This window comes from Eptesicus fuscus, chromosome 13 (assembly GCF_027574615.1).
Source record: "Eptesicus fuscus isolate TK198812 chromosome 13, DD_ASM_mEF_20220401, whole genome shotgun sequence".
NCBI lineage: Eukaryota > Metazoa > Chordata > Mammalia > Chiroptera > Vespertilionidae > Eptesicus > Eptesicus fuscus.
Genome location: NC_072485.1, coordinates 74,144,311 through 74,167,084, shown reverse-complemented (window position 1 = coordinate 74,167,084; position 22,774 = coordinate 74,144,311). Strand labels below are relative to the sequence as shown.

The window sequence follows — 22,774 nt, the reverse complement described above, 5'->3', positions numbered from 1 at the left end:
TCAAGAAACACTGCTTTGGTCATATCCTTGCCAACCTCCACGAAGATGTCATCTAGTAAACCTTTGGGAGATCACTGTGATTCTACATTCCTAATCTGGGCTTAGGAAGAACAGGTCACGCATCTACTCAGTGGAGTTACACAGACCCTGTTACCCCTCGGGCAGCCCTGCAGCTCAGTGGTCGGGCCTGAGGGAGACCCTCTGAGGCTAAGCCGCAGGCAGGCAGGCCAGGGCTCGTTTTTCATGGTGTGTGTGGTGATGGAGTGGGAAGCCTAGGGGAGGATGTGTTGCAGTAAATCTGGATAATTTCTTTAAGCCCCTCCCGGTTCCATACAACCTGCTCTTCCAACTGAACCCTGATTTTCAGTCTTTCTGTGATGAGTGTCCCTTTCCTCCCAAATTTGCATTCACTCCCTCTTACAAAACACATTAATGGCAGAGTCCAGATGGGTAAGGAAAACTCACTCACAGATTCTGCCATGATCGTTACTAGTAAGTTCTAAGCAACAGCAGTTTGTGTGTGTGTGTGTGTGTGTGTGTGTGTGTGTGTGTGTGTGTGTGTGTGTTTTAATAATAATATATTTTCATTGATTTCAGAGAGAGGCAGAAATAGAAACATCAATGAGAGATAATCATTGATTGGCTGCCTCCTGCACGCCCCCTACTGGGGATCAAGCCTGCAGCCTGGGCATGTGCCTTGACTGGGAATCAAACCTGTGACCTCCTGGTGCATGGGACTATGCTCAATCTCTGAGCCACAGCAGCTGGGCAACAGCAGGTTTTTTGAAAGAACTCTTTCACCGTGTGCTTCGACTTTTCAAGTCAGATTTCATCCCATGGCTTGTCAGACAGCTATAAAATTAGTAAGAGGCTCCCTGGATTCATAAAGTGTCTTTCTTAATAGATCCATGTATTAAGTGTTAGCCATTACTTAACAATATCTAAATTCCAAATTCTGGTCCCCACTTTACAGGTATTTTATAATAATTCGAATTTTCAGGGAGGAGAAAGCTTTAAAGCATTGAAGGCTTAGGTGTCATTTAGCGAAAACAACCAGGCATCGCCCACTGCTAACAGTGAAGGCTGTGACTCAAGGTTACAATCTGCGGGCCCCTCTCGCAGGATTTCACCAGATCATCTTTCTGGATACTGGGGATCTGGAGGTGCCAACTCTACTCTACAGATGCAACGGCAGCCACTGTGAAACTAAGTACAAGTCATCATGCGAACCTGGGAATTGAAATGTGTTTCAAAAGAAAAATACAAATGACTCTCTTCTTTCCCTTTTTCATTTCCCTGAAGGCATCGTGCTGCTTAGGAACTAGGCATCCCCAAAACACCCGATGGTATTTTCTAGAAAACGACGAGTAGAGTTTGAGGCAAGCCAAGAGAAGAGCGGCAGTAACTGAATGAAGGAAAAGTACCTCAAAGTCTCAAGTTAGAGAAACTTCTCAAACCATGAAAAACATCTGGCCGTCAGAGACTGGCGAGTCTCTGGATAGAGGAATGACAAACCAGGGCTCCCCTGAGGAGAACGTGTCCTAATTGCATGCACAGGTCACAAATGTTCTCTCAGTTTATCTAAGACTTCCTGGCGTGAGCAGCGATGCAGGACCATTCTATAACCTAAAACCTGCCCCCCAACTAACCACCCAACATCTCTTCACCTTTCATTCTACTTCACTTTTTTCTCTTCTATTTTTGTTCCTCAAAATAGAAGTTGAACCATAGCCACAATTCTCAACCTGCGTCATCTCCTGGCACACATAAGCGAATGACTAACATTCTGCAGCATACCAAAAAAGGTATTTTTTGCCGATCTGACCAAAAAATTGGTGTGATTTTTATTCGTTCACACCGGTGGCTACTGTTGTGTTGGCCGTTGTCATTTTTATTTTTAATTTGACAGTCTAAGGGAAAAGAGGTCAGTGCCCCTGACTGAATAGTCAGGGATTGCATGTTTTAAAAATTCTTGCGGCACACGGTTAAACATCGTTGTATGATGAGATAGCCAGAAACTATCTTTGCTGCAACAGCCAAAGGGTAGTAAGAAATTACCCAACTACAAATCAACATCCCGGCTTGTTTTCCAAGAGCAAAATGTCTGTCTTGAGGCAAGTGTCCTCCAACAGTGGGTCAGATATGTCTGGGAAACGAGGAAACAATTTATTTTCAATTTAGCAATGTCCAAGAATAATGTCAAGTGATAAATACGCTAAAAGGTTAAAATATAAGCACATGGCCCAAACACTTGTAGGCCAGCTGAGTGACACCAGCATGTTTCAGAGAGAGAGGGGGGCAGGAATTTCAAAACACACCTGCTTTCCAGGCAAGACTTGATTAGGAGTTGGAAGTCTTAACAAACGTTTCTATTTGGAATGTCAGTTTGATCATTATTTTTAGTCTGTATTCACAATGAATGACTAGTCTAAAATAAGGGCTGGTTTATTACAAAATGCCAAATGTTGGGGATTAAAAACATTAAAATTACAGTGAGACCCAGCTGACAGACCCAGTTGAAGTAAAGTATTCTGTCAGCAAAAAATAAGCTAAAACAATTTTCTGCTGGCAAAACCCTTTCTTAAGTGTTGTTGATATGCTGCTAGTTAGAACCTAATGTGTTAAAGCAGAACTTTATGGCTGGAGTGGACCTTAGAAACGTCTAATCCAACTCCTCATTTTACAAATAGGAAACCTGGAGCTAGAAATTGAAGTTAGATTAAAAACACCCGTTACTATTTGGATTAAGATTCCTGAGTAGAGGGAAAAAAAGAAGAAGGAAAAAAACACACACACAAAAACAAAGCAGGAAATGACTCCTCAGTACCTAATGCACAGCCACGCTTTTAATAGAAATTTGACCAGACCAGGAAGCTTTTAAATATCATTTCCTTTTTTGGTGAGGTTGAATGTTTTGTGGCAACATTTAATTTTTTCTGGTAAAAGTACATGTTTACATTATAGAAAATGTAAAACATACAAGGCAGCACAAAGAAAATAAGCCATCAAAAATAGTTTTGTATATTTCCTTCAGACTTTTTGGTAGGCAACAAAAATAACCAGCATTTACTTTGTAAATGGAACACGATAATTACTTCTTATTCGACACACAATCACAGGGACAGCAGGAGTTCCGGGGGGGTCCCTGCCGAGAGAGAGGGTGCTGCTGCAATGAGCTTCAGAAGCCAGTTGGAAAGCGGGGTAGCTAAGGGACACCGACCTCCACCTAGTCGATGATCGGGGGGTACTGACAATGGCACTGGGGAACAGGATCTCTGCAAGACCTTGATTTCCATTTAATTACTATTTTTTGTTAATCCTCACCCGAGGATATTTTTCCATTGAGTTTGAGAGATTGGAAGGGATGTGAGAGAGACACATTGATTAGTTGCCTCTCGCATGGGCCCTAGGGCCGGGATGGAGCCTGCAACTGAGGTACGTGCCCTGGACCAGAATCAAACCGGGGACCCTTCCGTCTGTGGGCTGATGCTCTATCCACTTGAGCCAAACCGCTTAGGGCTTGATTTTCATTTTAAAACGTAAACCCACCAGAACAGGAGCCTAAATGTGGGGTGGGGAGGGAAGGTAGAGAGATAAAGGTAAAGGTCGAAGTGACTTTCCAGTCTGGCTCTGCCTGGATCCAAAACCTTTCTTTTCCAGTCTCTTTGCTTCCTCTTGAAATTGTGGCTGATCTTTTTTTTTTTTTTTAAATTATTAATTAAGTTTATTGGGGTGACATTTGTTAATAAGATTATATAGGTTTCAAGTGTAGGTTTCTATGATACACGATCTGCATTGTGTGCCCATCATCCAAAGTGTCGAATCAGCTCCCATCACCACACCTTTGGCCCCCTTGAGCCTTTGCTGCTTCCCCACCCCTTTCCCTCTGGTAACCACCACACTGCTGTCCGTGTCTGTGCGTTTCAGTTTTATGGCCCACACAGAAGTGAAATCATATGGTTCTTAGCTCTTTCTGAGGCTGGTCTTGAACACTGGTCAGGGGTCTCTGATATGGCTGCTCAGGAGAGACAGTACGATCTCTCATGGCCACACAACTTTGAACAACCTTGTGCAAACTGTATAGTGTATGGGTCCTCTTAGATTCTTTTTTTTAAAAAATTTTATTATGCACCACATAATACACTGCATGCTACGTAATACACTGCAGAACCTTCCAGCAGGGGTAGGTCAGCATAGCTGAGCTAATTTTCATCAATCGGGAAAATGTTTCCTTAATCAATGTTCTCTAAACTCATTGACACAGAGTGACAATGAACCTCAGAGACACACCCCTCTCTTTCCCACAAAGTCCACTGACAGGAGTAATAGCAACCCTTTTCCTTTGCCCCCCTTAGTGAAGCTGTGGGTGGGCGCAGTGGCAGCGCTGAGGGTGGGTAAGCATGCACCCATGGTGGCGGTCCCGGGGAGAATCTCGAACCACCTCGTGGCAAGGTACTAAGGCCCTTAGATTCCTGAGAAGAGCCCATACTAGTTAGAGGACACCCTGGGAGCTAGAAGGCACCGTGATACTAATACCTATAGGCCTTTAACAGATATGCAATAGCACAGAAGTCATCTCTTCCTAGGAGGAGCACTTAGCCACTTTAATAAATTCTCCATGATCCTCCTCAGGTATGAACTGTTGGACTAAAGCAACTGCTCAAGCTAAGTCCTGATGTAACACTATGACTGCTCAGGTAGCACTAATGATCTCCCAAGTATTAAGAAATTTTGCTCTTGGACAATCAATTTTGTCCCACTTAACTAAACCAGAGGGTGTTGAGAAAAGCTGAAAATGTCTGGTTCAAACAGCTCTTGTCACCACCACTGAGAAGCCGTATTAGCTGACTAGCTGAGCCATTTTAAACTGTGATGTTGGTAATTATGTGTGCCTCTCCTTGTCCTACAAGCATTAAGCGTCAGAGAACATCTGCAGGGCTGTGGAACTCACTCTGCATTGAGTAGACATCAAGGGATTTACAGCACAACACTGAGCCGCTGCATTCTAAACTCTGACAAGGCTACTTTGTAGCCTCGAATATATAAGTAAGCAAGGAAGAATGAAAGGCTTTAACAAGATTTCTTCAACAGATATGTTCACACTAAAAAAGTAAGGTTAATATTCAGGGTTTAAACGAGTCCCTGAATAGCCTTAGTAACACCCCAGAGAGAAATGGGGTGAATGAGAACTTAATTTTCCAAGGATTAAAGTTCAGATCCTCTGAAAGCTACTGGTGGTAAAATAAAATGAGAACTCAACTTTATAATAGCAACTTCCCACTGGCACCAGCACAAGGCGGTAGTGATTCTCAAGTTTAATATATTACATACAATACTAGAAAAATAAGCTAAACTTTTAAGGCGCGTCCATTACTATTAAAAGGGTTGAGCTTTGCTACTCCAACCCTGGGCTTTTGACAGAACTTTCTGGAAAAAGGCCCATGAAAGCACAACAAAGAGGTATACTAATGACAAGTAGCTGCTACCATGTGCCACAGGTACTTCAGTAGTAACAATCCTGAAAAAGCATGGAACCCGTAGGTCCCAGGGAAAAACTGCTTTAGGTATTTGTAACAGAAACAAGTACAAGTGACAGTGACAAGAGCGACCTCCCTCATCACATTCACTGGTGGGTATTCCATTTCCCCTGCTGCTTTTGCTGTTTACATATTATTATTGCGGACAGGGCAAGAAAAGGCGGTTTTCTCCAGGAGGCTTTTAGAAAACAAACAGACGAGGGATGCTATACCCCTCCGTCCGTGCTCCGTGGCTGGAAACCCTCTCTCCGAAGACTGCCCATGTCAAAGCGAGTAGAGACCTCACAGCGAACTACCAAAGTGTCATCCTTAATGAAGGTTCTTTGTCTTAGGGCTTCCAGATGCATAAAAGTCACATAGCCAAAACCTTTTGGGTTCCGGGGGATGGTGGGTCTCTGGAAGGCAAGCAGCTCCGGTTTGGCATCCATTATCTCCTCATGGTTTTGCCTGATAGGTGCTTCGGACTGATCGAGAATTGTGAGGCGTATTGTACCCTGGAAGGGCCACGGGAGGTGGCTGTCGTACTCTCCTTGCATTGTGTGGACAAAGAGGGATATGTAGTTTGCGCAGCGCTGAGCAGTTGGTAACTGAAGGTGCAGGCGCATGCAGAGTTTGTATCCGGGTTTGCCTGTGTAGAACCCAGGGCTGTGAATGACAACAGGTTTCTCCTCTTCTTGAGATTTCAAGTGCATCCCGAAGTTACTGATCTTCCAGATGTAAATCCCATTGCACTGCTGTGCTTCTATTTCAGCAACCTTGTCCTCAAGGGTTCGGATAGTTCGTTTGAGCTCACTTACATACGTGCTCTGAGTTTCCATTTTCGCAGTCAGCTCCCGGATTTGATGGTCTTGTCTTACGAGGCGACCCTCTAGCTGTTGAATGATTTCTTGAAAATTGTAGACCTCTGGGTTACACCCAGAGGGGACCCGAGCCAGAGACGCAGGCTCATAGCGTTGAGGCGTGGGAGCTACAGCCAGGTTTAAGCTCTGAACAGCCTGGGCCAGCATTCTCATGTGTGACTGGGTATTCTCTTGGAGGTGGCGTGCCAAGTGAATCCTCTGCATCTAAAAATCAAGCACAAGCCTTAGGCTGGCAATAGATACTGGCGACTAGGAAAGGGGCCTAGCCACGCCAAATAAAAGGTTTTAAGTAACATCACCATTTCTCTCAATCCCCTACAACCTTCTTTGCCTCCATATTCTCGATCCTATTGTTACTGGACAGGGTCTGAGCCTGTGATGGGTCTGACCGTAGTGTGTGGGCTCCTGACTTTGTGTAGGAAAGATTTCACAACATGAGTTGGGGTGGCTTTTGAGAGGATGTTTATTCAAGCTGGTGCCAGTCAGGTAGGAGAAGCAATAGGAGAGAAAAAGTCAGAGAAAAGGGGGTCTTGGAGACCGGTTCAGGAGGGTAGCCTGGGTAGAGCTGCCGCTGCCCACCGATCCCCTGGTTGCAAGTCTCATGGGGTCCCTTAGAATTTAGGAGAAAAACAGCAAAGATACAAGGCGTGGGGAAGCAACATGAGAGAGCCCAGATGGGGCTGTTTCGGCTGAGAAATTAAAGTCACAGTGACAGAAGTGAGCTCAGTGGGCGGTCAGAGAAAATGGGGGCCCTGATGACAGGCTCAAGGGGTAAGGCTGGGACGAGAGGCCACTGCCCACCGCTCGCCTGGTGCAAGTGTTGTGGGAGTCCCTTGAAGTTTAGGAGATGCACGCCTGTGGAAGAAGAAGGTGGGGAAGGGAGAGGTGTGGGCGTGCTCCCGGGAGGGAAAGCGTGCCATATCCTTTGTCTTGAGGTTTTTATTTAATCTCTCTTTGGCCGATGGAATCCTCGGGGAGGTCTTCGGGAAGGACCGAACAGAATATTCATTAGCTCTTCAGATGAGTCCCTCAATATGTTGATTCACCAAAATGTGTGTGAAAAGGGGCTAGGGTTATTTTCTGGTTATTTAGTTTTATGAGTGTACTGAAGAGGGACTGGGACCGAGGCCAGATTAGAATGTGTAAACCATTTGCTCCTAAGTGTCCTTGGTTAAGAAAGAGAAAACCTTGCCAGGTACCTCCATTCCCACTAATATTCTCCACTGCACTATATAACTGAATTTTCTTGATCTATATTCAAGAGTCAAAAGAAAAAAAGAAGAAACAGCTTACCTTTTCATGGCAACCAAAAGAACTGAAAGTGCATGGAATTGGGGCTGTAGGACAGTCTAGGTCAAAATGATTAGGCATCTGAAAACAAAAGCAGAAGTTGAAAAATGTTTTTCCCTGCATATAATAATTCTAGTTTGATGAGATCACACTTGAAATAAAGGTTTACATTTCACATGAACAAAGCCATGTATTATCTGTGGCTGCCTCTGCATCGCAATGGCAGAGTTGAATAGATGCAACAGAAACCAGGTAGCCCACGAAGATTAAAATATTTACTTCCAAAAGTCACAGAGACAAGGAAATACCAACATCACATACCACCCCCCAAATCGCTCAAAATTCAATTCAAGAAAATGAATTTGTTCCTGTTGCTGGGAACTGGAACGCTATAGTGGCATTTTAAAGAAAAAGCACCTTCTGATGTCAGCCTCCACTGCAGACCTCACCAGGACTCTCACTGTGGCCCAGGCCGTTTAATAGGGACCGGCCAGCTGTGCACATTAAAGCCACGGACTGTACCCGGTACTTCCCTCATGACCGCCTTTCACAAAGCTTACCTTTTGTGAACCTGGGCATGTTTTGGCTACAATGGGAGACTCAGATGTTAGCAAGTATTTCATAAGCACATTAATGAAAGTTCCAAAGAATGTGTCAGCTTTTGATTTGGGGATTCTAAAAACACTTTTTAAGGTAAGATCCATTATGGAGAATCATATTTGGAACTGGTTACCAAATTCCCTTTAGAAATTTAGGTTAGCTATAGTCACAGATATTTCAAGCGGAAATTAATTGTATTAGAGACCATTTAACTCAGTCTTTCAATTTTGCATCATTCAGAACAGCGGGCAGCAAAATTTCTTATAAAGGGTCAGATAGTAAATATTTTCAGCTTTGTAGGCCCCATGGTCTCTGTCCCAAGTACTCACCTCTGTCACTGTGGGAGAACACCAGTCACAGATGATGAGCAGACACATGGCATGGGTGTGTGCCAATACAACTTATTTCTAAAAGCAGGCAGCGGGCCAGATCTGCTTTGCTGATCCCTTATCTAGAATTTCAACTTCCTTGCCAGAGATCAGCGGCAAGTCAGTGGCACAACCAGGGTCAAAACCTAGGTTTTCTGTTAACCACGGATTTTTTCCTACATTAAGTTTTATTTTTGCTGGGTTTCAGATGTGCTGCATGGTTTCTTTTAAATATGACAGCAGAGCAAAAAAAGAAAAACCAGGGAGGTGAGATTTCATAAGCAAAACAAAGTTTAACACCTTCACATGAAGACTATTGGAAAAAAACCATAGGACTCTGTTTAGACAAATGGAAAAGTTTAGTGGAGTGACAGGTTTTGCTTGCTTCTAGTTAGTCAGGTAATCAATTATGGTCTCTGGGTTTGCAGATTTCATGGGTGTATAAATAGTGACTAATATTCAAATTGTGTGGGTAAATTCCCCAAATGTCAGAAGCTAGCAATCAGATGGAATTTTCCTATCTCTATTAATAATGTAAATGCAGTTTTCTACTGTCACTGCTGCTGCCGCCGCAGCCCCACCAGTGGTCTATAGGACAACTGAACAGCGGGGTACAGATCCTGGGAGTCTCAGAGTCTCTCAATGTGTCCCAGGGGCCATGGGGACAAATAATGCTCTACCACTGGACAGACCTGCTCTCCTCTATCTCATTGTTCTTTTGGCTAGTCTCTGGATACCTATGACCCTTATTGCAGTGTGTAAATATATACACTGAGTGGCCAGATTATTATGATCTCTGAACGCATAATAATCTGGCCACTCAGTGTATATCCTATATAATAAAAGGCTAATATGCAAACTGTCCCCTCGACCAGGAGTTCGACCAGCAGGCAGGCTGGCCAACCGCCCATGTCCCCTCCCCCTGGCCAGGCTGGCTGGACCCCACCCATGCACAAATTCATGCACCAGGCCTCTAATATATGTATATGTATGTATGTATGTATATATATATATATGTGTGTGTGTGTGTGTGTGTGTGTGTGTGTACACACACACACACACACACGCACACTGAGTGGCCAGATTTTTGTGCGTTCAGAGATCATAATAATCTGGCCACTAAGTGTATTTAAGGTGTGTGTGTTTTTCCTTTAAATGGGAATTTTGATTATTTGTATCTTAAAATTACTTGATTTTGTCTGGAACTTGTATAAATATACATAAACATGGAGATTATATTAATGACTTTAAGTACTTAGAGAGAGCTGAGTATTTGTTTTTCTAAAATATTCATATTTATTAATTTTGTGAAAAATTTTCATAGTTCTAACACTTCTTCAACCTATATTCACTTTGCCCTATTGATATAATTAAAAACCGAACTCACTCCTTTATTACGGAAATATTAATTCAAGAAAGGAAATCATTATACCTGTTCTCTGATGAGCATGGTACTGCAGTATTCACAGATGACATTTGCCAAAGGACAGCTCTGGTCATGGATCTAAATTTTAATAGAAAAATATAAGAGAAACATGAGAAAACCCCCTCCCCCCTATTTTTATAAAAGTAATTTTTCACTATAAATAAATTAAGGACATCGATGTGTGTTAAATAAAAAAGTGAGAATAATATGTAAAGGTTGTTTTCTCTCCCTCTGCCAGTATAGTAAGTAATGAGATACATCTTGCGTTTCAGCGCTTTAAAAGAATACAGTACACAAAAGAGAATCTTTGAAATCACTTCTTTTAACCGGAGGCAGAGCATCTGTGACGAGTTTGGACATCACTGGCCAATACTGTATCTAATTCTATCTCTCAGGGGGTGAGAGAACAGAGCACTATTAGGGCAGGAGGCTCTGGTGCTCAGATTCTCACAGGCCCTGGAAGGGTGACCTTGTTTTCTAAAGTACAATGAGTTTGTACTTTCAGGGTACATCCACTTAATTTACTGAAGTTTAGGAAAACATCAATTTGTTCTAGTTATGCCTCAGCCTTCTCCCCATTTTCAGGAAGTCAGCTGATGTTTTTTGAATATCTCATCAATTTAATGAGTATAATATGCTTGATTGCATAAGAAAGTAGGAAAAATTACCAAGATAAACTTACAGTGGAACCTCCCGGCGTGTAGGAGGCGGCCGATCAATGATTCTCTCTCATCATTTATATTTCTGTCTCTCTCCCTCTCACTTCCTCTCTAAAATTAATAAAAATTATTTAAAAAAATGATTAAAGATATACAAATATAAACCCTACATTTAGTCACTAAAATGGTTTACTGAACTTTCTTTCTTAAAAATCAATCTTCCCACAACTGATAATATAGACTCAGAAATGAAATAGTATCCTCATCTACTGTGAAGCCCTTAAATGTACATAAAAACAAATTAAGAAGTAGTGAAATTAAGAAATCCAAGTAGTACATGCCTCTTTATCTTCAAATGCCATTGACATAGCACAGTTCTTACAAGAAACCTGTCTTCTTGGACACTCCTGGAGAATGTGAGTATTAAGTTGGCACTTTTGTAACGGACGGTTGCATTGAAGACAGTTTGTAAGAGCAAACTCACAATGTGCTCGATGATCCTAGAATAAGGAAAAAAGAATTGATTAGCATCTGCTAATCTTTAAGAAATAATAGACAAATATGCAAACTGACCGCACCTTCGCTACGCCCAAGCCACGCCCACCAACCAAGCCACGCCCATCAACCACGCCCACCAGGAAACCGTTGCAGGGACGTTGGGGTGTGGTGGAGCCCAAGGCCGGGAAAGCCGCCCGCGGCCTTGGGCGCCAGCGGGGAGCCTGCGCCAATCGCAGGAGACCACTGGGGGTTGGCTCCTGCGATCGGTAGCAGGGACGCTGGGTGCAGCCGAGCCCAAGGCCACCGCCCGGGGCCAAGCCCAGATCCTGAAAGAAGGCAGAAGGCGGTGGCCACAGCCAAGGCCTGGGTCCCCGGTGCTGGCAGAAAACTGGCGCAGGCAGCCAGGTGAATGAAGGTCTATTGCACGAATCTTCGTGCAAACGGGCTGCTAATCTTTAAGAAATCTCCTAAATATAATCTCTTCTGAGTATATACTGTTCTCTCTCAAAACAGTTACTCCTTCACAAGGAGCTAAGTAAAAAGGGCAAGTTACAAATATGTTTTAAACACTTAATTTCGAACAGATCATAAACGATACTTAATTTCTCATAAAACCACCAAGCTAAAAATGAATTTATTTAATTTAAAAGCAAATTCTTTTACCTGATTCCTTCAGTTCATCTCAAGTTATAGAAAGACTCCATTTAGTTAATAATAAAACGCACAATTCAGAAAAAAGTATGAGGGTACTAAGATGATGGCTATGAGACTTATTGCTTATTTCAAAATGAGAAAAATAGCCCTGGCTGGGTGACTCAGTTGGTTGGAGCATCGTCCCATACACCAAAAAGTTGAGGGTTTGATTTCCTGGTCAGGGCACATAACTAGGTTGCGGGTTCGATCCCCTGTTGGAGCACATACAGGAGCCAACCAATCAATGTTTCTCTCTCACATTGATGTGTGTGTGTGTGTGTGTGTGTGTGTGTGTGTGTGTGTGTCCTTCCTATCCTAGGGTGAGGATTAAAAACAAAAAGATAGAAATAAGTGAAGTTATGGGATTGAAATGTGACACTTATATTTAAAATGCTCTTCAGTATTATAGTTAATAATGTTCACCCCAAAACTTAAAGAATATTGATTTCTTTATTATCATTTGGCAAGGCCAGAGAAAATGGAATAAGAAATTTTTGTTTTTTACTTATATCCAACTAGAGGCCCAATGCACAAAATTCATGCAAGGGGCTTGGCCCTTGCAGCCACGGTGGTTTGCCTCGGCCTGCACAGCCCCAGTTTCGTCCAGAAGGACGTCTGGAAGGTCGTTCGGCTGTCCGGTCTAATTAGCATATTATGCTTTTATTATTATAGACGATGAAAGGGTTGGTACCTTACTAAGCAATTATATGCTAGGCGCCGACAATACACTGATGGACACAGCAAAGTCTCTATTCTCTAGGAACTGCCTTGCCTATATGCTAATAAGGCTAAGAAATAACTTTAATACCTCAAGATGCCGCAGTTCCATCTTGTGCATACAACCTTCATTTGGACACCTCACCATCAGAGAAAGAATCTCTCGTTTTGCAAAATTGTCAGGAAAGAGTTGAGTTTCCAGCAGTATTTCATTATCAATAGGACATTTGTGACCTGCATCCCTAAAGAAACAAATAAGATACATACATTTAGTAGACTTAAACAAATATTAACATTAAAAAATACAAACAACTTTTACAGGTTTTAACGCACGACATATACATTTTCCATTTATTATTTCCTATGGAAAATAATTTAACACATTATATTTCATAATATTACTTTCCCTCCACCCAAATCAAAAAACCAACACCTGTCCTTTTATGGACAGTTCATGAACTGTTCTTTTATGCAATGAATATAACTAGTACCATATTGGTGATGGATAAAAAACTATGGGATTTTATTTTTTAATTTATTTATTTTAAGTAATATTTTTATTGATTTCAGAGAGGAAGAGAGAGGGAAAGAGAGATAGAAATATCAATGATGAGAGAATCATTGATCAACTGCCTCCTGCACGCCCCCTCCTGGGGACTAAGCCCGCAACTCAAGCACGTGCCCTTGACCGGAATTGAACCTGAGACCCTTCTGTCCGCAGGCCGACACTCTACCCACTAAGCCAAACCAGCTAGGGCCAAAAAAACTATGGGATTTTAGACTGTGGGATAGATTTCAACCAAAAAAATGAGAAAAATTAACTGAATAAAGTCCTATTTTGATTGTCCTTAAATGAAGTCAAGTTAAGGATGGGGATTTTGCAGTCTGGCAGGCCTCTGTTCTGTCAGCAGCTACACAACATGCTAGTGAGATAAACTACATATGCTGCTCGTAATACCAATAACACTTCAATAGCTCATGGACGACCAAAGTTTTCCTTTGTTTTTATGTCTAGGGGACAATTTAGTAGGGAATTAAAGAACTTCTATCCTCCTTCCCAGTGGTTTCCTAGTGGTTACTTCATCTTATGACGGGAAAAACCATCCCCAGGAAGTTTGGTTGTCTGTCCCTTCCCTTTAACTTTTTGGGGTGTCTAAATCTTCACTCACAAAATGTGGCAGGTCGGGTAGACTACTGAAGCATTAATCAATCACTCAGATCATTTGCTGAGCAACTCCTGTGTGTAAGCCACAGTGGAAATTACCATGGTAGGTAAAAAAGGTCTACTGTCAAACGCCTTAGAACTAATAAAGGTGAGAGAGACAGCCAATCTTTAATGAGGCTTCTGTCAGAATAATGTTCTTAGTACAGTCAAATCTCTTATGAGAAGCATAGGACACTATAAACAAATTTATTGACGTATATACCCAAGATCTAAGTTATGGATGTCAAAGAGAAAATAAAAAACAAACTTACAAAGTAAACTGGAAACCATTATCCACAGCAAATGGAACTGGATTAACATGTATTTTGATTTCCTGAATGATTATAATAGATGAGAAAGTTTGAAGCCATTCTTATAAGAACATTAGGCTCAAAGTAAGCGGTCATTTCTAGCTGAGAGGGAGATAGGAAAAGAAAGCCTCAGACTTCCTTTTGTGGGTTTTACTTCCTTTTAAGACCACTGTCCATTACTTTCATGAATATCTTGCTATTAAAAAACTGCTAAAGATGATCTTCCTGGGCATATGACACTTAATAAAATACTCTACATCTCTCTATCTGCAAAAAGTCAGTGATCCATAATATGGTACCTATGACCTATGAAGACTGAATCACGAAGAAACAGAAAATCTGAGCAGATTACTAGTATACAGAGTAAATCAGTAGTCACCTCCCAAAAAACCCACACCCCCTCCCAACCTCCCAACCAACGAAAGTCCAGGGGCAGATGGCTTCACTGGTGAATTCCACCAGACATTTAAAGAAAAATTAATACCCATTGCTCCTAAATTCTTCCAAAAAATGGAAGAGGAAAGAACACTTCAAAACTCATTTTATTACCCTGATACCAAACCCAGACAAGGACATCACGAGAAAAGAAAAAAGTCAATTTAAAAGTTGAAAGAAAAATCTGCACGATAGTAAGTAACCAGCTTTACCTACTTACAAATCATTTCACCAATATAACTAGATGCTTATTTATTGAAGAACATAAAATCTTCCCACTACTTCCTTAGTCACCTAAAATATTCCCATCTACTTTTGAATTAAGTAAAGCGTATTTACTTCTTGGGAGATGAACTTGAATCATTCGTGGAACTCCCACATACCTTCATTCAGTTAAAGCAACCATGGTACTAAGCACGCTTCCGGCACATAGGAAATATCCAGAAATAAAATAGCTCTCAACCCCTGCTCTCAAGGAGCTTATTTCTAACTGGGTAAGAGAGGTTGGGAGTGTAGGGGGCGACAGAGGGGAGGCATGCTGTGGTATGAACAGGACAGCCAGGGCACCTATGAGAGGCGAGATCTGAGCCACACTGGAGGGAGTGAAAGATGTTAGCTAGACAGTTAACTGAAGAAAGAATGTTCCACAGAGAGAACAGCAAAAAGCCAATTCCCAAGGCAGGAGCATGCTTGGCATGCTGAAGGAACAGCAGAGTGACTTGGTGGCAGGAGAGAATAGTGGACAGGAGATCAGAAAATGGATGATGGACCTAAGAACAGGGCCTAACACGCAGATGACTTGCTGCAATGTTCTGAGCAGAGATGACCAGTTCCCTCTGGCTGCTACCCTGAGAACAGTCTGGAGGGCAAGGGTTCTGAGAAGCAGGCCTGCGACTGAGCTGATGGGGATTCAGAACAGGGTGGCAGCAGTGGAGGCAGCGAGAAGGGATTGAATTTTGGATATATTGTAAAGGTAGAGGCATTGACTAATACTTTCTTTAAAAATACTAGTTATTTTACTTTTGTCCACAGATACCAGATAACAGACAGAATTTTATGTGGCTAAAACCATCACTGATCGATTTTAGAGTCAGCATTCTTTGTATGGTTGAGCTGATCATATTCTACTATCATTTAAGGTGTACTTATTTTATATTATTTCCTTTTGTTTAAATATTTTTATTGATTTCAGAGAGGAAGAGAGGAAGGGAGAGGGAGAGATAGAAACATCAATGATGAGAGAATCATTGATCGGCTGCCTCCTGCACACCCCTCACCGGGGATCAAGCCTGCAACCCGGGCATGTGCCCTTGACCGGAATTGAACCTGGGACCCTTCAGTCCGCAGGCTGATGCTCTATCCACTGACCCAAACCGGCCAGGGCTTATATTATTGTCTTAAAGCATAGAGAACTTATTTATCTGGGGATCAGAGGAGGGTAGAAGACAGACCTTACCTTTCATACCACAGTAGGAACTAGGGTAAGAATGCAGATGTCTCAAGTTTCTGTCCAGTGATCTTTCTCCTTGAGAAGGTGTTTACATATAAGACTACTCTGGGGATGCCCCGTGTCCTGTGGGATATCGTTCTCCGTATTTGGTTCTGTTAGAGGACACAGTTCTTTCTTATGCTCACGTACCTTATTGATTTGGTGATGCAGGCTTTGCAGAACCTATGGCCGCATGGTGTTTGCACGGCTTCTCGTAACGCCATCAAGCAGATGGGGCACTCATACTTGCTTTCCAGGGGTGGGTCAAACTCCACGTCGTACCCCTGGATCTCTTCCATAAAAGAGCTGGAGAGATTCCCTGTGCTGGCCGTGGCGCCCACGCTGTCCTCTTTGGCTGCAGCGCTACAGGAGCTGGCCATGGCCGCGCAGCAGTCGCTCTCAGACTGGCTGGATGCACAGCTGCTTTCACAGTTTAGCAGACTCATAGTAACGAGCTTATCAATTACTCTGTAAAAATAGCAAGAAAAAAAAATGCCTTAACATGCATACACATACACGTACATTGTAGCATACCGAGGCAGGTCACTTCTTCGTTGATATAGAAAAGCTGCATTCATGTTATTTATGGAAAACTTTACAAGTTTTTTGAGCTCTATTTCATGAATAGTATTCTATAATAAGTTAAGGAGTTCAAGATCTAGTAGGTAGATAGAATGTAAAGTTAAAAGAAGACATGACCTCCATTGCAATACTTAGCTATCTCACAATTTTGTTTAAATTCTGTTTCCTGTGACTGAAGTCAAGGATTTACTTTTCATATCCTTAGTACTCAGCACAAGATCTTTCACATAATAGGTGTTCATTAAACATCTGCTGAAGAACTTAATTATGCTGCTGAAGTTCCCTCAAGTATCCTGAGCTGAAGGGAACAGCAGGCAGTGCAAGGAAGAGCAATGTACAAGGGATTAGATCAGGGGTGCGGAATGTCTGGCCCGTGGGCTGTATAAGGCCCTTGAAATCATTTGATCCAGCCCTGCCAAGGCAACTGTAGGCGGGACTCGAAATGCAATAAATCTAGGAGCTTCTTTAATAGCAACATAAAGTTACATTAAGTGAATTATATTAAGCGAATGATGTTATAAATATCCAGATGGCCGTCGGCAGGAAAAAAAGGTTCCCCACCCCTGGGTTTGATGATCATGTGCAAGTATTCGGTGTGTGATTTGGTGCGATTTAACCATTTGGATCTTGGTTTCTTCTTCTAGATCTCAAATGCCATGAGCACTTCCCAAATGTTCAGTGTGGTGATTTCTATTGTGTAGAGAGAACAGAATTGAAAAAGTATATTTGTATGTCCTTCTGCCTTCAGTCATGTCACGTGACTATGTTTCATCATCTGACAGGAAAAACAAGTGAGGTTTCCTTTGTCTATGGAAAACTACTGGTTTCGTGGGTAGGTGGGATGCCTTCAAACTCTAAATCGTATGATATGATTGAGTGAGAAACGAATGTCTAAAGGCAATTCATGGCCTATGGACCAGGTCTCTGCAGTAGACTGTGGAAAATTCCCACTAGGTGCTAGGTACAGTTCTAGAAACGGAATGCAAGCTTCGGGTCAATATGGTGAACAGTCATCCCCCTGGTGCAGTGGTCGGCAAACTCATTAGTCAACAGAGCCAAATATCAACAGTACAATGACTGAAATTTCTTTTGAGAGCCGAAAACCGACTTCTGCGCATGGGCCACAAAGTTTCAATCGCACTGTACGTGCGTGCCTGCATGTGGTATTTTGTGGAAGAGCCACACTCAAGGGGCCAAAGAGCCACATGTGGCTCTTGAGCCGCAGTTTGCCGACCACTGCCCTGGTGGGTTGCGAAAGCAATCCTCTATCTTTGCTTTGGCCACCACGGGTATCTTTTCCTTCTGCTCAGAAAGATTTTGCGTCCAGTCTGATGAGCACCTTCAAAGGCTGAGGCCCTGTCCTGGCTTGGAGGGCAGGACAGCCAAGTGGTGAGTGACTGAGACGAACCCATGTGCCGGTATGTGAAAGCACGTAGAACTGTGCCTGGAAGTAAGAACGAGTCACTGTCATGTGCAGCTCTCTCTCGAGTAATTTTATGCAGTAATTTCACTGCCCGCTCCCCTTTAGCAAAGTGGAAACCCTGGAGCTTAAAAAGGTGAAGTAACTTGCCGAGGACTATTCAACTAATCAATAACAGAGCTGGAATGAGAACCCAGGTCTACCTGACCCCAGAGCCTGTGCACTTTGTACTATACCATGTTTGCCTCTTGGAGTTGCGACAAATTGGTCTATAAAGCTGCATTTAAAATTTCTTTCTCTTTATTTTTATTACACTAGACTAAGGTGCTGACCTCCAGCTTCTACAAAACATGACTTGTCTAGCGTTATCATGCTGGGTTGATAGAATTTCAAAGAATCAAGAGAGGAAAAACTGGCATTTTATTTTACCTTTGACATAGTATTTTCAAAAAGTTAAAAACAGCTCCCAGGCCCTGGCCGGTGTGGCTCAGTTGGTTGGAGTGTCGTCCTGTACACCGAAGGGTCATGGGTTCTATTCCGGGTCAGGGCACATACCGAGGTTGTGAGTTTGGTGTGGCTCCCGGTCTGGGCGAATACAGGAGGCAACCAATTGATGTCTCTCTCTCTCTCTCTCTTCTCCTCTCTCTCTCTCCCTCTCTCTCTCTAAATATCAACAAACATATACTCGAGAGAGGATTAAAACAAAAAATAAAAGCTCCCAAAGCCTTGTTATAGCTAATGCGGATTCCGAGGGAAGACTTGGTACAGGCTGAGAGGCAGCAAGGGATGGCAAGACAGTGGCAAACACAGAACTAGTCATGTAGCTGTGGTCCAGGGTGGGGCAGAAGGCCCTGATTATACCCTCCGAACCTGAGGACGGATGACACTGTTACGCTACACTTAGGGTTTATAGCCTTTGCTGTTTTTCTTCCCATGCACATTTTTGTGCCCAGTTACTTAGGTAAACCTCCTACAAGTAGAATTATTAGGTGAAAGGGTAATGTAACTTTCTAAGGCAACCAATTGATGTCTGCTTATCCAATATGTATCAAAGGCTTTTTAATTCCCACTCCCCCAAAAAGTTTGAGAGAGACCATTATACACACCCTTGACAATTCTAGGTATTTTTATCTTTTGGATCTTTAACCACTTATTTTTTTTTAAAAGTAAAACCACTTTGAGAAATTAGTATTTGTTGCTTAGTTGTACATCAAATCCAAGTGCTAGTCAGAAGAAAAAAGCAACTTACTGAGCTAAGTCTACTTTTTCTGCCCAACTGTTCAGTTACAATTCAGTTTACTGGGTAGTCCTATATACTGCCCTCTTGCCGTCCAGTTCGAAAGAGTTGAAGGTATTTTGATTTAAAGAGACCTTTTATAGCAAATGTGTTATTAAGAAAACCTGTCAATCAGTCACAATTCCTTAAAACGAATTCCACTGTAGGAATGCAGTGTTAAGACATGAAAGTGAGCACTCTAAAAATCTAGATGTATTTGCTTTTCACATTATTTTTCATGCTTTAAAAAGTAACACAGAACCTCTAAATCCTCCTAATAATTTTTTTCAGATAGTCACGCTCTGTGCCTGCAGTATATAGACCGACGTAATTGTACTGCGAAGAAAAAGTTAAGCTAAAACGGTATTTTGAGTGCCATTCAGTATGTATGTTTACTCTTTCTTTCTAGCAAGTTAAAACATTTCCCCCTTTATTTTAGAGACTGGGATGGCATACTGACTTAAGTGAAAGTCACTTTCCTAACTACAATCACTATTTTAATTAGCACCGAGGGAAGAATAAAAAGTGCCTTGAGTCCACTATAGACGTGAGCAGAACATGATCCGACACCCATGCAGAAAACATGCTCTTTTAGGGGTTCTTTTTACTTTATGTGGTGCCATGGATATCCACCTCATGAGCTGCTCCCCCAGCAGGCTTTGGCTTTGCATAAGCTCTGAAAGATGACAGGGGTGGGGCCGTATTCTAATAGAGCCAGAGCAATCATTTCAGGGGGACTGCCCTGCGTGTCTTGTGTTTATCTTCCAAACTTCATATTCCACCTATTTGTATCTGGGAATATATTATATAACAGTGGCCCGTTGCATGAAATTCGTGCACATTAAAAGGGAATTAGAGGAAATATTTTAATATTGCTATTTGCCCTTTCTCTATAATAGAAGTGTCAGAGTAGAAAGAAAATTAGTAAAATGTATATGAAAATCTCCCTCCTGTCAGAGTCTGGGGTGCGCTGCGGGACGCAGAGTAAAGTCCCTGCCCACCCATGTGTGCCTCAATATTGCATGAGACCCAGACTGGGCCGACCCAATCGCAGTAAAGCCCTGCTGGGCGGCAGGGGGGGGGGGGGCACAGCCTCAGGTCCCCTGAGGCTCCAGCATGGGGGCGGGGGGGGGGGTGTGGAGGGTGGGGGGTGGTGCAGCCTCAGGTCCCCCGGCCCCAGCGTGAGGGCACGAGGGTGTGATGACCAATTTGCATATTAGCTCTTTATTATATAGGATTATAATCCAAAGAGAATACTGTTAAATGTTTTGGGGGATGGGGAGTAGGGTGATGCACAAAAATTGTTTCCCTAAGATCAACAGGTGCTAGTGAGAGAAATGTCTAAACTAAAGAAATCAACAGGTCGTACTGTGAACTGGTCACTTTTAAGTCAGCAGAAATTCATTCATGGCTAAACATATGACTCATAAAGTAAAACCACGGAAAACAAACGGATCACGTATGGTAGCGATGTACACTTGAAACCTACATAATCTTACCAACCAGTGTCATCCCAATCCATTTCATTTAAAATATGTTTTAAAAGAAAAAGAAATGCCTTTAATCTGCTGCTAGCTTTAGGAACACTAGGTAGGAACGGTTTTGCTAACTCCTTAAAAATCTATTCTTAACATGCAAAGACCCGCAGATGCAAATGCTGCCAAACAGTCAACTGTCTTGATTTTGAATACAGATTCAAGGGGCAGTCCCCTCGCTCTCCGCGCTATTTGTTCACACGATTTCTTTCAAAATCCCAGGGGCCAAAAATGGATGGGCATCTTCGTCAAACAAAAGACCCTCAAGTGGCAATCCTGACATACCGCCAAGCATATACGGCGGGTGCAGGCTGAAACCGGGATCGTCACGTGGGCAACAAGGGCCCCAAGTGCATTTCTCCCTGGAGTTAGGGAGTCCTTCCCCCCCTCCCCCCCGCCCCCAACGTCAAGGTCAGAAAAGCCCCTCCGCCTTCCCCAGTACTCGCAGGGGAACGGACCCAACGCCAGCGGCCAGGTGCACGGGGCCCACACGTCGCCTTTCTTAACGGGTTTCTCTGGTTTCTCTGGCTGCGGAGCGAGACGTTCAGTAACCGGCAGTTCCCGGGAAACAAAAGAAACGCGCGGCCGCTGTGCATCCAGGCTGCCGGCGCGGCAGGTGCTTTCGGTTCGCACGCACGCCGGTCCCACCTCCCAGCCCAGTTCCGCTAAAGCCCCGGACCGGGAAGGGCTCCGCGCCCGCGGCTGCAACCGGGGCCAGCGCCGCGCGGGGCGGGGAGGAAGACTCGTGTCACCCGAACCCTTTTTTTTTTTTTTTTTTAAACTTGCTGCCTGGGACCTCAAACGAGTTCACCGGAGAACCCAAAAATAGCTTTCCCATGACAGTGACAGAGGGACCCGCTGGGAACTTAAAGGGATTTTTTTTTTTAAGTTTGTATCGGCTCGGAGGGACGGGAAAATCCAGGGGGCAATTGCCTTTGCCGGGAAGGGGAATGTGCGGGCTGACCTGGTGGGCGCGGGGTTCCCGCCCGCCCGGGAGTGGGGTGAGCTGCTGGGAAGGAGGTCCCCGCGGGCCTGGGGAGCTGAGGGGAGGGTCCCCAACGTGTGGGAGCGAAGGGACAGGGGGAGGCGTCCCTAACCTCGGGGGAGCGAAGGGACAGGGGGAGGCGTCCCCAACCTCGGGGGAGCGAAGGGACAGGGGAGGCTCCCCAACCTCGGGGGAGCGAAGGGACAGGGGAGGCGTCCCCAATCTTGGGGGAGCGAAGGGACAGGGGGAGGCGTCCCCAACCTCGGGGGAGCGAAGGGACAGGGGGAGGCGTCCCCAACCTCGGGGGAGCGAAGGGACAGGGGGAGGCGTCCCCAACCTCGGGGGAGCGAAGGGACAGGGGGAGGCGTCCCCAACCTCGGGGGAGCGAAGGGACAGGGGGAGGCGTCCCCAACTTCGGGGGAGCGAAGGGACAGGAGAGGCTCCCCAGCCCTTGGGAAGCCAGAGGAGAGGGGAGGGGGCGGCGTCCGCCACCAGCGGGAAGCGAGAGCGGAGGGGAGGCCGCGGCCGCCGGGGGGCCGTCGGAAGGAGACTCACCGCTTTCGTCCTTTGGCCGCCGTCTCCTCCGCCCGCACAAACCCGCTCAGCCAAGGCAGCAGGAAAGAACGGGCACTGCGCTCCGAGCCGAGGCGGCCCGGACGCCGATCTCTCGGCCCGCAGGCCGTCGCTCCCGCGTCCGCGGACCGCCGGTAGCCAAAACCCCAGCAGCGGATGCCCTTACTTCCGCCTTCTCGGCCCGCCCGGGAGCTGGGGCGGGGAGGGGGCGGGGAGGAGCGCCCGGGCAGGGGCGCCCCCTGGCTGCGGTCCTCCACCTCTGCTGTCTGCATGCTGCGGCGCATGCGCGGGCTGGTTCAGCTGTCAACCAGGAGCT

At 44.3% G+C, this 22,774-nt stretch overlaps 1 protein-coding gene across 1 annotated transcript; it reads right to left on the bottom strand.

Annotated features, from left to right (window-relative positions):
- Positions 1–2,824: 2,824 nt before the first annotated feature.
- Positions 2,825–22,642, bottom strand: TRAF6 (TNF receptor associated factor 6). The gene is made up of 7 exons (XM_008146799.3): positions 22,441–22,642; positions 16,238–16,555; positions 12,740–12,890; positions 11,082–11,240; positions 10,088–10,159; positions 7,691–7,768; positions 2,825–6,601 (listed from the first exon to the last, which is right to left on the bottom strand). The coding sequence occupies exons 2-7, from the start codon at positions 16,531–16,533 to the stop codon at positions 5,744–5,746; spliced, it is 1,614 nt and encodes a 537-aa protein (XP_008145021.1). The 5' UTR covers positions 16,534–16,555; positions 22,441–22,642; the 3' UTR covers positions 2,825–5,743.
- Positions 22,643–22,774: the final 132 nt, after the last annotated feature.